The sequence below is a fragment of the Rhinolophus sinicus genome, linkage group LG05, assembly GCF_036562045.2.
Source record: "Rhinolophus sinicus isolate RSC01 linkage group LG05, ASM3656204v1, whole genome shotgun sequence".
Taxonomy (NCBI): Eukaryota; Metazoa; Chordata; class Mammalia; order Chiroptera; family Rhinolophidae; genus Rhinolophus; species Rhinolophus sinicus.
In genome coordinates, this window is record NC_133755.1 from 35,027,807 (window position 1) to 35,045,550 (window position 17,744).

Genomic DNA, 17,744 nt, shown 5'->3' on the forward strand with positions numbered 1-17,744 from the left:
AAAAACTCTCTACATACTTAACTGACTTTGATGCTTATAAGCTCATTGATGTAAAAAAAAAAACTCTCCCCTAAGCTGTATTTAACTCTACTTAATTTGTATACCTGTTTAACTAGCCCATGATCCTGGTAACAGCTGTACTGTCACTCAGGGCATGTTCTCTTTTTAGCCATTGGTTTGCTCCAATTCCCTTTGCAAACATGTTGTTGTTTTTTTTTGTTTGTTTTTTTTCCCCAAACAAAAAAATAGCACTCTATATAATTGTCTCTCCTCCTCCCTCCTTCCCACTATGTCTCCTGCTTGTCTATCTGATGCAACAACACTATTAAATCCTTAGCAATTCTGGTTTCTTGTGTGACATCATTTCTTTCTCCTTCTTCAGGTCTTCTTGTTTAATGACCTTCATACTAATGTGTGGGAAACTCCAGCTTTGTTAGCAAATAAAAAGAGATTTTAGTAATTTTCAAATATAAATCTCTAGAGACACCAGTAGCATTGAATTAACAAGTCATGTGGAATGAAAAAATATGAAAAGCTTAAAAATCATTTGTGCTTTTCTATCTTCCTCGTATGGATGCTTATCTTTTTCATGATATTAAAATCTGAGTCTTAACTCAGTGAACCCACCCCAATCCTGAAATTGTCATGTTTCTTCTTAAAAGTTCCATTAATTAACCTACCAAATATCCAGAAAAAAAATATTTCTGATACTTGTAATTAAATATCACCCTACATTTTCAAGTTCTCGGCAGCTCTGAAATAATGAAACACATTTTGTTTAGGAGAATTGAGAAATTCAGTGATAAAAATAGCGTGTGATGCCTGTTTTCTCAAAGGAATGGAATATATATGCAGAACATAAATAATAAAAAAGGTAATAAAGCAATGGTGGAGAAACCATGGCACAGTTATAAGGAAACTCATTATGGCCTATGTTCAAGGTCCCATTCTTTCTGTAATAAGCACATATAAATTGCATTGACAGTAATGGCAGATATACTTGCTTGAGGTGCAGAATTAGCACCTAAAAGTCATTATCCACTGACTGAAAAAAAAACACTAACTGAGGCCTTTTAAAAACTCTTTTTTCCTCAGAATTTATTCCAGTGTTTAATCCTTTATCAGTAAAGTAGCCACCTCTACTCTTGTATGCATATATTAATTAAGAAAGAAACACAGGACATTAAAGAAGAAAGATTTATTTTACGGCTCCAACTTTTTAAAAATCCACTGTTTTTTCCAGATATTTAGTGGAAGGGAGTATTTGAAGTTAGCAACATGCCTCCGATCAAAGTATCTGGGTTCCAGCAGCCTGGCAACAATCTTTGATAAAAACACCCACCTGGGTGGCGAGTTTGCATAGCAATATCTACATCAGATATTTTTAAATCAAAACAGGTAGCAAGAACAGCTATTTTAGGTTTAGTCTTGATCATAGTTGGGTTAAATTTCCTCTGCAGAACAAAATAACCCGCCAGCCTTACATCGACTTGTTAATTCGCTTAATGTTACTGAGTGTGCGGTATATGTATGTGTCAGGTTCTGTGTTAGGTCATAAAGAAACAGTGGTGAGAGGATCAGGCATGGCTCCTGTTTTCACAAAACTCATAGCCTACTGGGAGAAGGCAGACACAAAGACATGAGGAAATAATTACATGCCCAATGGCAAGATTCAGGAAAATGCTACGAACTTGATGAACAGAGTGTTATGTTAGTACATATGAAGTGAGGGCAAATGCCTAAGTTGATATCTAACTTCAATTTGCAGGATTAGAAAGGGAAAGCCATGCTAAGAATGGGAGAAGAGAAATGTGGAGGTGGATGCCAAGAAGGGGAGGCAGATGAACAAAGATTCTCAGGAGACAAAGAACTGGAGAGTGCGGCCATGAGTAAGAGAGGTTAGGGGCTCTCATGGGGTGGGACGAGAGTCAGGGCTCAGATATCACAGTGCCTCTTGATTAGAATAGGAACTATTGGATGGTTTTAGGCAGGTATAAGCCGTGTGTCTGCATGTGCGCGAGTGTGTGTGCACGTGTGCCCACACATGTGTGTGTTTAATCTCTCTGATGTGGGTAGAATAGATTAGAGATGGTCTGAACTAGGGTGGTTATAGTAGCAGAAATGAGAAAAACGGCCACAGTGAGATAATTATGCAGAGATAACCTGCAGGATTTACTAATGATGTGCAGAATGATGGAAAGAAATGATGGTGGTGCTCTCCTTCCGGGCCCGAGTAACTGAATTTGTGGTGACTACTGTTCAATGAAGGATGCACACACTAACATAAACACACATACAAAGCACACAATTCCAGATTTTTTGACAGACTCACTGATGAGTACAAACCCAAGGATCCCCCACTTAGGGACCCCGTATATTTTGTAAAATGCTTTCCTTTCCAAGTCCTAGGGAATCTCTGTCTTTGGGGGTTTCTTTGCTGGTAACTGCTGTCCTCACCTTAGCTGAGGGGCAGACATTTCCAAGCACAGAATGAGTATGGGCTGTTCTGTGTTCAGCAGGCACTTAACAGTATGTATAACTACAAGTACAACAAAGATGTGGTCAAATGTAGGACTTTACATGAAGAGTCTCTAGTGCTTTTCTTTGTAAAAATTCAGTGATTTCTGACTCGCTATAAACTTCAATAATAATTCCCCATTACGTTCCTGATTTATGTGGCCACTAGAGAGTTTAAAACAAACAAAAAAAAACATCCTAAACTTAAGCCTAAATGGCAAGTTTCCACTGCTATCTTTGGAAACCTTTTCTAGTTATATAAATCGAGGGTAATTTTATGATTTTTTATAAATTGTTGGTTTTCATGAGATCTTTGACAAAACGTAATCTCCCAAATATGAATCATCTTGATGAAAACTCACCAAGTAATAATAAATTACTGTGGGGGGAAAAAACATCTTTATCTCTGATCAGCAAGATGCTGGGAGTTGGGGCAAAGAAAGAGGTGGGGTATCGGGGAAGAGTGCATAGTTTAAGTGAATCATTAATGTGGATTTGGTTTGTACGAGTATTCCCATTCATCTTTAAACTCTGAAAAATAGCGTGTTGGTTCCCACAATTGAAGGGAAAAAAGTCAACTCCTACAGAGCAGAACTCAGAATCTAATTTCTGCTCTAAGGCCATGGTAATTTTGAGAAAGAGAAAATGGCAGGCTAATTTACTGAAATGCTAGTTTGTATTTTACCCTTCCTGCAATTCTAAGAAGCTAGCCAAGTCCCTTGTAGCACTTTGTTCAGAGGCTTTTCCTTGGCAGAAATTGGAAGCTGCTAGAAAATAATGCCTTTTCCAATCTTTCGTAAAGGTCTGATTTGCAAGTGTTCCAGAAACGAAAAAGTAGAGAGGAGAATGCATGTGAGGGCTGAGAGAGACAATGCGATTACCACTGATCAGAAGAGAGATGGGTATTGGTGGGATTTAGGAGTCCTGAGTACCAGTGTCCTGCAGTCTGGTGAGGTTCAGGGCTTCAGAGACAATCGGTGAGGTCAACATAAGAAGGCAGGGTCACCGCCCATAGGCTGCAGGGGTCAGCAAAGACCCTTGCACCATTTAGAACAAGAGTGGCAGAGTTCTTGCAATTCAAAGTACAATCTAGGAAAACTGTCTTTTTGATAAGAATGGGCCATGAGTCAAAAAGCAAACAATCTAACAAATAAAAAACAAACCTTGGTTGTTTTCTGAGTTCTGGTAATAAGGACATTTTAAAGAAACGTAAGTCACCTGACCTCTTGGAGCTTCAGTTCCCTTATCTATGAGATTTGTGACACACGTAGGGACTGAAGAACGTTCTGTGGTTTCCATATGTCCTTGTCTCTGGCAGCTATTTAGTTCTAACCTTTTGCATGTGACCTTAGACCGTCGCTGATCATGTCTACCTTTTTTGAGAAAACCCAAATTGTCCAAACAATGGATGCTAATCTAAAAAAATAATTAATTCCTCTTCCTCGAACTGCCCTTGACCAAAACTAGCTGAACTTCAGTTCACACTCCTGATAAAGCTGTGCAAAAATGTGCCTTTCTTCCCTAAGTTCACACAGCTCCCTCAGAGTTTTCTCATGCTTGGCAATAGTGAATAAAAGCTTATGCTAAAGGCTCTCTGGTTGATTTTCTTCTTCAGAGAATAAGATGACATATCATAGCAATGGTTTCTCAGTGTCAATCCGTGGACCAGCTGCTTTTAAGTCCTCTAGAAAGATTTTAAGGGGAAAAAAAAGAATCATTGTGCTCCTCCCAGACTTTCTGTGGTATCAGGCTAGGAATTGCTCCTTTTGAAACTCTCTAAGTGATTCTGAAACAAAATCATTTTGCACCCACATGGAGGGGAAAAAAAAAAGATTTTTGGAAAGCCATAAATTATTAAACAGAAAAGAACATGATATAAGTATTAATAATTTGAGAGAAAACAAACCAAAACACTGAACATGCTGCTTATTAAATGGAATTGTTTCTAGAAAAACTGTAATAAAAAAATGAACTGTGAGTATTGGCTTCAAGTCGTGCACCTGGTTTTTAAAGTCACCTGCAAGAAACGGGAAAGTCTAAAGTTTCAGTGAAAGAAAATACAATGCAAGAAGTGGGGTTTACCTGTCATGGCCTGTTGGTCATCCACCATTAACTTTAAGCTTTTTCCTCGACGAACCACACGCACTGTGTGCCATTCGTTATCGTTGAGGTTATAGCCAGCAAAAAGGGTCTCGGGACCTTTGCCTGTAGAATATGCCAAACAGTCATTATGGACACTCAGAATCAGTGAAGCAAATGAACCTCACAGAGAGTGAGAGAAAGAGACAAAGAAACAGGGAAAGTGAGGGAGAAGAAGGGAAAAGAAGAGAGAAAGAAATGACAGAGAGAGAGAGAGAGAGAGAGAGAGAGAGAGAGAGAGAGAGAGAGAGAGAGAGAGAGAGAGAGAGAGAGAGGACACACTGACTGGCTGGATCAATTTTCAAGCCCATTAGAGTCATGGCAAGCAAGGAAAATGACAAGTTAACAAACTTTCTGGTGTGACACTTTAAGAAGAACCTTTAACATTATGCATTTAAGTGAGACAAGTGAATGAACCCATTGTCATAAATAGGCACAGTCAATGCAGCATCGGGAAGCCTCCCAAAAGTACACAGACTTTTTTCTCCTGATGAATTCTCTCATTTTTGCAGTTTTAACTTTCTTGCTAATGTAGTAGCTAACAGTTATGTAACCTGGGGCCTAAGGGGAAGATCCGACCATAGATCATTAGCTAACTGTGCTCAGTTTGGCAACTGGCTAGGTTAGACCCTGGCGAAGAGGCTGCTCTGGGTACCATACTGTATGATGGCTGCCCCTTACTCTTACGACATGGACCTCCAACGTTCAGCACATTCTCAAATTTATGAAATGTTGTGTCTGAAAACTACATCTAGTGGAATACACAGACCATGAGTGTATTTTAAAGCACTTACTCTTAGGAAGTAAAGAAAAAAGAAGTCACATTCAATAAATGGCTGACTGTTGAATGGGAAGGAAAAAAAAAAAATAGCGGTACAGGGTAGGGATTTCCTAGCTAAGTGCCAACAGGAGGGCAAAATATGTAACCAACTAAGATAGTAACTGCTAGTGAACCTATGGAAGTTAAATTTCGTAGATTTAAATGGAATTTAGATTGGCTTAGAACAGACAGGTTATCTCAGAAAGCTGTTTTGTGGAAATTATTGAAATGACAAAGTTAGGCCAAGTTAGTCCCTCTTCCACTTAAAAACAAAGCAAGGCAAAATAGCTTTTAATATAACTGGAACATTTTTTACAGAAAAGTAAGCATTTCTACTACTTTGACATTATGATTCATTGAGAAAATTAATGAACAGCTTGAAAAGATACATTATTGGTGATGGATTTCAGTACTGAAATTCACTGGTACATTAAAATAACAAAAGACATGACATCAGTGAGTTTCATGACTTTCAACTGATTCACAATCAAGGTTTGCTTCACAATTTCTTCAACTAAATTCTACCAACAAAGCCTATCAATGACAAGGAGTGTAGGAGGGCATATGAAAATGCCAAGAAGAAGGAGAGAACAATGAAGAAAGAGGAAAAAAAATACACAAGGGAACCAAGTAGAAGAAACCTCAGTAGTCAGTCCAACAAGAGTCATTGTTTACTTTCAATACAGGAGACTATCCACCCTCATTCCTCCCTTAGGATGTTACTGATGATACAAGTTCTGTCTTTCTTAGTTGGGCTTTCTCTGGAACTTAAAATGAACCAGGGACATAAGCTAAACTTTTCTGGATGAACTGCCTCATGTCTTTAAACAGGACCGTTGTTAAGATTAGAAATCATCTCCTTTTGTTTCTTTAGAGAAGTTAAATTCATCCGGATACATTAATAAAAACTAGTCTAGAAAGAACACTTTTAAGAGATTGATCACTAAATAACTAGAGGAAGCCTGTTAGTTCAGCAGCTGCAAAAATGCTTTGAGACCAAATGTTGAAAGCAAGTTCCAGGATCAAAGGAACTCTTTCTAGTTTCAATAGTGAAGAAAGAAGCGTTTAATAACTCTGCGGAATCTCAGCATCCTACTGGCAGCAAGGGTCATTCTCGGTTTTGATCTTTGAAAAGAGAATATATCATTTTAAAGCTATTTTTATAGGGAGATCTTTTTTTCTTCTTCTTCTTAGAAATGTGAGCTTTTGAAGCAGCTTCACTCCCATTCTCTTAATTTTAAATGTGTTTTGTTAAGAAAAAAAAGTGTAAGGGTGATATCATCATTATACCCCCTTCTGGGCTTGATCTTGCAGTCAAGTCCAAATGTTTAATCTATGAAACAACTTTTTCCATAACAACATGCACACAATCCAATTAAAAATAACCCTTTGGTTCATAAAAATCTCTGTGGGCCAACTTCAAGCTCCTTTCTTGCATTATTCAAAATGTGAAGAGATTGATTTTGGAAGACAAGGCTTTTAAAAATGCTCTTAACATTCTCAGTTCAAAACAATGTTATCCGTGCAACAGGAAGCGTAATGGAGAGTGCCCTGGGCAGGGACTTAAGAACTGTTGTTGCTAGTCCACTAAGAACGAAGTTGGGGGCTGGGAAATGCTTATTATGGTCCTGGCACTTTATCTATTAACTTATTTCAGTCTTTACATTATCGTTTTACACATGTGGAACCAAAGGCTTAGAAAACTAGAACTACTTGCCCCAAGGTCACACGGCTAAAATGTGATAGAAAAGCATTCCATTCTAGGTCTGATCTACTCGAAGCCTGCATACTTTCCCCTGCCTCCCAACTATGTGACCTCTGGCTAGCAACTTAACATTTCGGTTTCCCCACATCTGAAGGAAGGGGATGGAAAAGTTGCTCCTTATCATGACTTCCAGCTTGCTCTACAGAATGACCACAACGTTGGGGAAACTTACATACCCTCTGCATAAGGCATTGTGGAAGAAAACCCCTAACAATACACTGTACCTAAGGATACGGAAATGGCTGGTACTAAAGGTATGATTTAAAGGAAGGGGCGCCAGATTGGGGCTGGATCCACTCATAATCAGCAATTTGCTAAAGAAATTCAGCTGCTGGTGGTCTTAACACCCCCACTTATAAAGTGAGGAGATGTTCTAGCAGTGACTTTGAGGTCTCACATTCTCACAGACATTTAATATACATGGGATTGGTAAAGAAAGACGCTTGACTGTTGAAATTTTGAGTTTGAGAGTCATGTGTCCACTTGTCTACAATTTAATGGCAAAATTATAGTCACTCAAGCTATTAATAATCTGAATTCTTTTTGAGATGTCTTCTTCCTTTGAGGATATCAAAACACATCTCATAGGTAGTAATATTTTTCTCCCAGTATTAATATGCATGTTACGCCTGAATGTTCGTATGTTGAAACCCTAAGTCCCAATGTGATAGCATTAGGGGGTGGGGTCTTTGTGAGGAGAATAGGTTTAAATGAGGTCAGGAGGGTGGAGTCCCCATGAAGGAATTAGTGCCCTTATAAGAAGAGGAAGAGACTCTGAAGTTCTTTCTTTCCACCATGTGAGGACTGAAAAGCAAAGTAGACATCTGCAAGCCGTGAAGAGAGCCTTCAGCAAGAACACCTTGATCTTGGAATTCTCTTCCTCTAAAACTTTGCAAAATAAATGTCTGTGGTTTAAGCCACCCAGTCCATGGTATTTTGTTTCAGCACCCCAAGTGGACTAAGAGAGTAAGCAATATTTTAAAGATTTTCTTTTTTAAAGATTTTTTAATGTTTGGAGCATTGTTTCTATTTGAGAGACAATCATACTTTGTTTTTTGTAGGAAGTTACAATTTGTATGTAATTTTAAACTTTATTCTTAATATAATCTGTTACTTAAGCCATAGAAATACTGCTTTTTGGCTTTGTTTTTTTCATTTCTTAGTTTAAAAAGCAGATGTAGAAAGGCTGTGTGTATTATTATAAGTCTGAGAGGCAGTAAAGAATGAAATTAAGATTTATCTTGAGCTCTTCCTTCTCCATTACAGGGTCCTTACCTTAGGCCCCACAATGATCTGCAGATAGGAAAAGAGGTATAATGTGGCTGAATGCCCACAGGTAATATTTAACCAGACTGGATCAAAATTCAGCTCTATAGGCTAATGCTGTTTTAAGGAATTTTAGGACTAGAAAGGGCATGAGAGGTTTAGAAATTCACTGAGGCAGCTACAAAGAACGTGAGCCCAAGTGATTAGATGATGTTTCCAAGGTCACAGCTATTTAACTGTGGAGTACAGGTCTCCAGATTGCCAGTCTACTGAACTTTCTTTAAATCATTCTGCCCATTATATTATGCTGAATGAAAGGACACTAAGTCTGAGTCTACAGTTTGGTCCATGACTGCTATTTGAACTGCATCAACGGTGAAAACCAAGCAAAAATAGATAGAGCTTAATAAGAGTGTCTGTCTTTTCAAAAGTTTAAGTTATGGTATAACTGTTTTCTTCGGTGATATTAAGAGGATTTTCTGGTGACTCTGTAGCCAAAATTTATGACTAACAGAAGTACACAATAAAAATTTCAGTTTTTCTCAGGCAAGTTTGAGTTTATTGTCCTTTTACAACTTACCCATTTATGAATTCCAGATGACTGTAAGATTTTACTCCTAAGAAGGGTTGGAGATAACCTTCATTTAAGGTATAGGAGAAAGGAAAGAGTATGCGAGTGTGTGTTCTGGGGTTGTGTATATGGGAGGGGCGGTTAGCAGTCAGCCAAACAAATCCTTCTTTGAAATTTGCGCCTCTTACAGAGCCTTGGTTTAACCATTAAAAGATACACTTAAAGATGACAACTGTTTTTGGCCAGATTAGTAGTCACAGTTGCTAATTACTGTGCATCTCCATTTTTACTATGGGGGGAAATGGTAGAAAAATTGGATTTGTTCCTATGTCTGTCATCAACAAGTTTTGTCATCTTAAGTAAGTCATTTATCTTCCCAGTTCCTCATAATTTTGTCTGTAACATGACAATGTTTGATAAGAGCATGTACTCTCCTATAGCCAACTTTAAAATCTGTCATTCTTGGTAGGACCAGATAACTGCTCTGTACTAGTTTCCTACCTTGAGGCTACATGAAAGAATACAACATTATGGTGAAGTTATCTAAATTTATAAATTTTCATTATTGTCATTTTTATCCTTATTAATTTCATCATTTTTGTTTTGACATGGGTACGCAGAGGACAGAGAATACTTAAACAAGAGTTATTCTAAACCTAGAATTACTAAACTCCAATGAAACCCACAGGGCAATATGGATATATTCTAGAAAATATGTTTATTAATTTATATAGTTAAATTTTAAGGTGGAGAACCCTGTTTGGTCATCCTGGTATCCCTCACAGAATACAGCACCAAATAATACATTCATGATCAGACAGGAGCAGGAAATAAACCATTCTGTGTACCAGGATATGGCCCTGCTTTAGGGACAAGTTCACTGTGGAAACCAAATCACAGATCAGAAGATTATGTGGTGAAATAATGAAGTTATCTTTAAGGAACCCTTCCTCTTAGCCATGGTAAATTATTCTTGCCCCTGTTCAAAGAATTAGGTCAGGGCTCTGCAGTGTGGAATACTCTGACCTGTATCTCTCTAAAATTCCCTTACTCAGAACAAATATAGTTGTGCAATGTGAAAATCACGAGCTAAACTGGGGCAGTGGTTTTATTATTATTTTTAAAGCAGTGGAATTTTTCCCTCCCCGTAATCCTGCATAAGGACTGAAAAAACATATAAAGGGGAGTCGCCTCACTATTAAGGAAGGAGGCTAACTTGGTCCCGGAGGCATCACCCAAAACCCCTGGAATCCACAGAAACCTCTAGAGGGTTCATTTCTCTCTTCAGAAAAATGGATGATTTTCTTTATCAGAAAACTCCAGCGAAGGAATTCAAATATATTTTGCAAGTAACCCTTTGTTTTTAAAATTAGATTTGATTTACAAAAAAAAAAAAAACACGAAAATTGTAGTTTGTGAATTAAAAATATATATATTTTTTTACCAGGACATCATTTATTATGTATAACAAGGTCCAGAGGTATTCAAAACAATCATTTTTTGTTTGCATTATTCGTCCTCTAGCCTAAATTCTCAGCACACCCTTAATTACAAAATCCAAATTCATGCTCTCTACTGAAGATTTTGTAAGCTGTTTCCTCTTTAGGTCATGTGAATTATGGAACAGATTGTCTTTCTATTCCAAGACTTAGGATGTGTATATAATTTTAGCAACTTGATTCTTCTTTAATTTTTTTTTCTTTGGTATAGTGGCTTTCCAAACCAGTTAATTATTTAAAATTATTTTGTAAATCACTTTAAATTCTATTTGAAAGTATCGGGGCATAAATCAGTAAGTGAATTTACTTAATAAAGAAAAGAATAGCTTCCAAAGGATGCACAAATAATTAATCCAACTGTCTCATTTTATAGATAACTCCATGGAGATGTGTGTGTGTGTGTGTGTGTGTGTGTGTGTGTGTGTGTGTGTGTGTGTGTGTATCTCCAACAATATTAAACAAGCTTTTATTGATAGATTTCAGGTTTGTTTGCAGGTGTATTTTGAATTTATTTTCATATTTTTGGAACCGGTTGGGTGTGTGTGTGTGTGTGTACACACATATACACTTCAGGGTGCCAAAAAATGTATACAAGTGGACACTTTGATCAGTGTTGCTCAAGCAGTAGTTCACGGTAATCAGAAGTGTTTGGACACTGATGGTAACCACTTTGAGCACCTCTTATAATTGCCGAAGTCAAACATGACTTGTATTCATCTTTTGTTAATGGTATATGTTAAGTATTAAATTTTTACACAGTTTTCCTTTCTTAAAATATGTATACATTTTTTGGCAATGTATGTATTCATATATATCTGAATTTTGGTTCCATACGTAGATATATCCAACATTATATGTACATACATTATATGTACATACATATAAAATACATAATACATACATACATTAAAATTTTATGTACATACATATAATTTTGGATATATCTACGTATGGAACCAAAATACATATAATTTTGGATATATCTATATATGGAACCAAAATTATATATAACAAGATGAACATAATACTAACTTTGGATCCTTGTTTGCAAATGTCCTGTGAGCTACTTATACTGGTTTTTCAATGTCGAACAGAAATAGTAAAGAGCAATAGAAAAGAAGAATACAAGGCTAAGGAATCTACGAAGCAATATGATCAAAGATGTCTAGGAGACTAAACTGGCAGCTGTCTCTGCTGCTGAAAGATGGATGTGGTTTGAGAAAATCAAACCCATCTTAATTACATTTTGATTTTTAAAACACTTAAGACTGTGTGTCGCAAAGCTGAAATTCATTACATACCCTTTACATAGCTATCTCCCTCCAAGGGTATATTTTAAAGATGCTAAAAGCATACATGGACTGTCTATATTAAGTACCTTATTTCTTTATATAGTTCAAACCAGTCAGTTCTGGACTTTCTTTTTGTTGCCTTAAACATCAAATGTAAGTAATTTCTATTCTAGAACTCTATCTAGTTATTTGAGTGGTTAATGTGCTTGCTCAGTTAAACCATTAATTGAGCATGAGGATTTGGGGGGTTCCTTCTGCAAAGCTATAACCTGGCATATGTCATAGATGATTGGCAGGTAAAAATCCATTTAGGTTGCCTTCTACCAATGATCCATCTACCATGTCCATTTAAAGAACAGTTTGTATCTTTTCGACCACAGTTTTCTGGGCTAAATATGAACATCATGTACAAGTGGATCCTAAAGTTTCCAGAGTTATGCTATACATAAAATAAAAAACAACAAAAATACTAGCATTGTCTTATACATATAAATTAATTCTATATATGCATGACTGTTCATTACTTTTAGATCATTAAACTGCCTATAGCACACAGTAACTGAACTAAAAATTGCAGTACCATAGAATCTTAGAATTCCGAAGTTTTAAAATGGAATGGTCCATAGTATGCCTGTTGTTTATTCCATTTAACTACTTTTATTCATTCTGGGTTATGTGGCACGCTTATCCTATTAATTTCATTGCACAATTATTTTATGCCAAACACTGATCTCAGCATTGGGAATGTCCCAGCTTAGATTTTCAAGGAGTTTACATTCTTAACAATCAGGGGTCAAAACACTTTTTCTGTAATGGGTTGGACAGTAAGTATGTTTGGCTTCACAGGATGTGGTCACCACTACAACGGCTCAAGCTTGCTACTGTAGTGTGTAAGCAGCAATAGACTATATAGGTGAACAGACTGATGTGGCTTTGTTTCAATAAAACTGTTTAATCAGGTAGCCAGCCTATGGGCTACAGTTTTCAGGCCCCTGTAAGACACACATAAATTGACAATTTAAATTTCCCTTTCTCATAAGCTTTTACACGGAGCATAAAGAAATAATGGAAAAATATTCAAGAGCTTCAAATTCAGGAGACCTGAATTTTACACTCAATGTTGCCATTACATCTAGCGTTACCTTAATTATGCTAACTTAGTCTAATTCTTTACTGCTCTTAGTCTGAGATTTCTTATCAATAAAACAACCACCACCACCACCAGAACTGAAAGCATTTTAAAAAGGGTTTAACATGGCATAAGCCGATTGCAAAGTCCCTCCACTTCTAAAATCTAGTCACCTTTCCTGGTTCTGCAAAATTAGAATCACACCTTTACTAACATGCAAGATATTTGTGTGTGTGTAAAAATAGGTTTGTCTATATCAACTTTTCCGGGTCCTAACGAGTTTTGACAGTTGATTTTGAGGACAATAGCCCCTGGATAGGAGGCAGGATGCCATGGAAAGCTGGAAACAAACCCTGTCATTGTGACAATAATGGGAAGAGAGAAGACAGAAGAAACAGCACCAAAAGCCACCCCTGCTGGATGCCTGAGTCATGGCTCCTGGCAGCAGGACTTCCTACCTGTAAGTGCTGCTCAGGTGGTCATTATGACACCTTCAGCCTGCTGTTTGATTTTGCCACTTGTTTCTGGTTTTAAAATAATTACTTTAAAACATCATAGGACCACTACTTTTTTTTTTAAAGGAGAATAACTCCTCCTTAAATGTTTCTATTTTATCTTTCTCAATGTCTAGATAATGGGCTGGGAGCAAAATTGTTTTGTTTTTAATTTCTCACGTGAATCGACAAGAACATTTAATTACAAATTAAAATTAGACACACATAAATGGCACTTCAAGATTCTTCTTTTTCTGTTCCTAAGATTACTAGGGGAAGGACTGACTAAATAATTTGCGAGCACTGTAAGACATTAAATAAGAAATTTCAGGAAAGTGACAGCAGAGCTTTCATTAACCCAAGCACAGGGCCTTCTAAAGATGGGGTCCTGGGGGACGGCACAAACTGCATGCTGTTGAAGCCAGCCCTGATTAGGATTATAATTTTGTGCTTATTCATTTTTAAAGTTTCCTTTTAGTTAGCTCTGCATTCAAGAGTGTGCAGGCAAGACGGGAAGCATATAACTTCATGTATATATATAAGAGGTAGAGTTGAGTCATCTTCCTCACGCTGTGTATACTTACTGACAAGGCCTCTGGGTATCAGAGACGTTGTCTCAGCTGTCTCTCTGAGCGGGCCTAGTGCCAGTCATAACCTGGGCTTGGTGACACACCAATCACCCTAAAAACCTTCAAGCTGAACTACCTGGTGGGCCATGTAACTCCTACCTCTCCTTCATCCTTTATCAACTCTCTTCAATTAAGCTATGGATGCATCCTTGAGAACTATTTCGAATATCTTTGTAAATAGCTCTTCACCTTTTCTGGACAAGCAAAAAAACATTAATAGAGACCGCAGGACAGATAAATCTCTTGACAGTCAAAATATTAGAAATGCTCCTCCACAATTAAAAAGTACTTTGAGCAAACCATATAAAGTCAGACAGTAAGCTTGGAGATGTTTGATGTTCAAAAATGAAAACTTACAACATGAAAAAGGCATTTGATAAACTTTAAAAATCCATTGGAGAAATGCTAATTATATGCTAATAAATTAAACTGTATTTGTTTTGGTTAGATTGTTATTTAAGTCTTTCCTTGGTTTATTGGTTTTCTTGTTTGTTTGTTTTTTTAACTTTCTAAAATGTGTATATCTTGGTCCACTGCACGTATTCTGGACTCACAGGCTGTCTGGGTTTTTATCCTAGTTTCACAAGTTACTAGCTATGTGACCTTGGGTAAACAAAGTTCTTGGTGTCTTAGTATTCTTATCTAATAATAAAATAAGCTAATAATAGAAACATTTTACAATATAAATGTGATGCTATTCATTTTAATCACTTAAAACAATGCCTGGTATATGGTAAGCCCTCATTGATAATACGATAATAACCATTATTGGCAGTATTATATAATCATCATCTTTCCATCAATGAGTTTAAAACCTCAGAGAAAATAGCCTATGTCCTATAGTTCAGTGCCTATTTATTAAATGAATATATTTGTTTATTTTGTTGGATATTTTTTAACGGAAGATGAAATATCTCTTGATAGCCAGTTAATCCAAATAGTTAATGAAAAGTAATTCCATTAACTTTTAATTTGTAATGCCTACATTCACTAAGAAGTGTCAATAAATAGAAAGCTTCATCCCTTTGTTTTTATATTTGGCAGCACAGACTCTGGTAAGTCATACAGTTGGAGAACTTGGGTAACTCACTCAGTTATCTGGATAATTATTTGGACAGCTTCTTTTTGCTCTGCTCCCTTGAAAATAATTTTAATGATGTGTCTAGTTTAGGAGAACAAAATGAACTAAGGTCAACAGTCAGTTACTTCCAAATGCAAAGTAAATAGTTGGCTTAGGAATTGGGAGATTCAAGACTTAATGAGTATTTAATTATATGAAAACATGGATCTTGCCTCCAAAAGGGTTTGACCTTAGAGAGCTGCTGGGAACACCTCACAGAAACTACTCTGCCATTTTCCTAACTCACACCCACCCTATTCTATAATATTATCTACAAAACAAACTTCAGTATATGTAGCTGCCTCACCTCTTGCTCCATAACTGGCTAAATATCATAGCTGTAGGCAAATGAATAAACAGCGTTTTAAATCTTTTACTAAGAAACATTTAGCCTCTATAGCTTTGACATTGATTGTACCCATTTATGACAGACCAGGATAAATAACTCTGATGTAAATAATTTTCAAAGTGAAAAACATACATTTTAAGAAATGCAATCTACCTTTTAAGAATATAATTATATTTACAACACAGTAAAAAATAAACACAAATTACATAAATATATTGCTACAAGAATGTTTTAAAATAGCTCTCTCTAAATCTAATCTAGCTCATCTGGCAAGTTTAGGAAGAAGCGTAATAAAATAAACCTAATATAATGAAAGGAAAAAATTGGACTGTGACTTTATTTTAAGGATAAAAGGTTATTTCCAAGAAATGCTTATCACATAATAGTGGCTTGCAGATATAAAACGCAGTCCTAAATAGTCAATGTGCTTTTAAGTAAGCATTACTAATTAATAATTAAGTATGCAATACTACACAGTGCCAAGTTATCTGAATGGAAAAGAAGGAAGGAAAGAGAGAGAGAGAGAGAGAGAGAGAGAGAGAGAGAGAGAGAGAGAGAGAGAGAGAAAGAAAGAGTATATAGGTACTGAGTATTTGGAAATTTACAAATATTCTATCTGACATTCCATAAACAAAGCCATGGATTATAGTCACAAATGCAGATTATTTAATTAAATACCTGTATATCATTTTCCATCTGAATATATTATTGTAATTGTTATATAATTTTTTTTATGTAAAGGCCAAGCAGAATGTATATTTTTACATAATTAAAGAAATTAGTATAATGCTTGAAAATCTATTTCTAAGTTTTTGTTGTAATCATTATGAAATCATTTTTGTTTTTGTTTTTGTTTTTTGTAAAGAAAACATTCTAAGGGATATGATAAGGAATATTTTGTATTTAGAATTATTGAACTGCAGCATCTCATTTGTTCTGATCTTTTTTCTTTCCTTCTTCAGTGATTGCCCAGAGAAGGCTAGGGACTAATAATACATGATAATTTATTCACCTGTCATATAAAAATTAGAATAAAATTATTTTCCAAGTAATGAAATCCTTCTTTATTTTGAACTTTAATATTGTAATAACAAATAGTGCTAACTGATTTGTTTTCTTTTATCATCTTTAGTTTATTTACCAGGCTAACTGTTTGTCACTAACTTAAGTGCTATGATTCTTTTTGATGATTTATTTTAATAATTGGAAAAATGCTGGGATTGATTCTTTGTTTGAAGTTGTCTCTGGATCAAAGTCTTCTGAAATTAATGGCTTGCCTTACTATGCAGGAAGTATTCTAAAAAGGTGCTTGCCCAGCCATAGTAATGGCTGTTATCAATTAAACCTTATGCCAAATAAACTTGGTTAATTTGAGGAGATAATGTTTGGAGCTTCACTGGAGCTAGTTAACCGACTTGGAGAAGTAGTAAGTTATGTCTGGGTGCTTGTTCCTGGTGGATGTTCCTATGGTAAGATTACATTACTTAGACTTCCAGTTAGTGGCTTACAGTCAATGATAATAAGTTACACCAACACATCTAGAAGTATCTTCTTATTTATGGTTATTCCAATCTGTTTTATTTCTCAAGATCTTGCTTATAGATGCTTCCAATTAGTTCTCATTTGACTGCTCTGAGATCACTGATGAATCATGATAGAACTTACTTTTGTACATATATGATGCTTCCTCTCTATTTTATCTTTATTCACCTGGCTCACTGACCTGGACCAACTTTATATTATTTGGGCATAAAGTCTCAGGTAAATAATAGATCGGATATTAAAATACGACAGGTTATACAGTCACATGCTAGAGATACGCTTACAATATGTTGCTAAAAGAGTAGCACACGTTGCAAAACATTTGCACACCAAGACCCTACATTTTTAAAGAAACACATATTGTGCAATGTGTTATATATTTAGTATATAATATGCAAAGTATTACGCTACAAGAACATTTAAGATATTAATAATTTTTTTTCTCTTAGAACTGAAATGGTAGCTGTTTTTGTATATTTTCTGTTTCCTCCAGCTTCCAAATAATTATTATTCTAATTAGGAACCAAATGTTGCTTTAAAACAGACTCATTCTGTAAATTTTTTAGGTAAAAATTAGTGTGAAATTTAGTCTCCAATTTAAAAGTATATTTA

The 17,744-nt window shown here is 35.9% G+C and overlaps 1 protein-coding gene across 27 annotated transcripts in view; it reads right to left on the reverse strand.

Moving 5' to 3' along the window:
* The window catches only part of NRXN1 (neurexin 1), a 1,055,762-nt gene that overhangs the window by 539,990 nt on the left and 498,028 nt on the right, over positions 1-17,744 (reverse strand). For all 27 annotated transcript variants that reach the window (XM_074331970.1, XM_019719348.2, XM_074331968.1 and 24 more), the window contains one exon: positions 4,600-4,722. In XM_074331970.1, the coding sequence (XP_074188071.1) occupies positions 4,600-4,722 (123 nt within the window). The remainder of the gene's footprint in view (positions 1-4,599; positions 4,723-17,744) is intronic.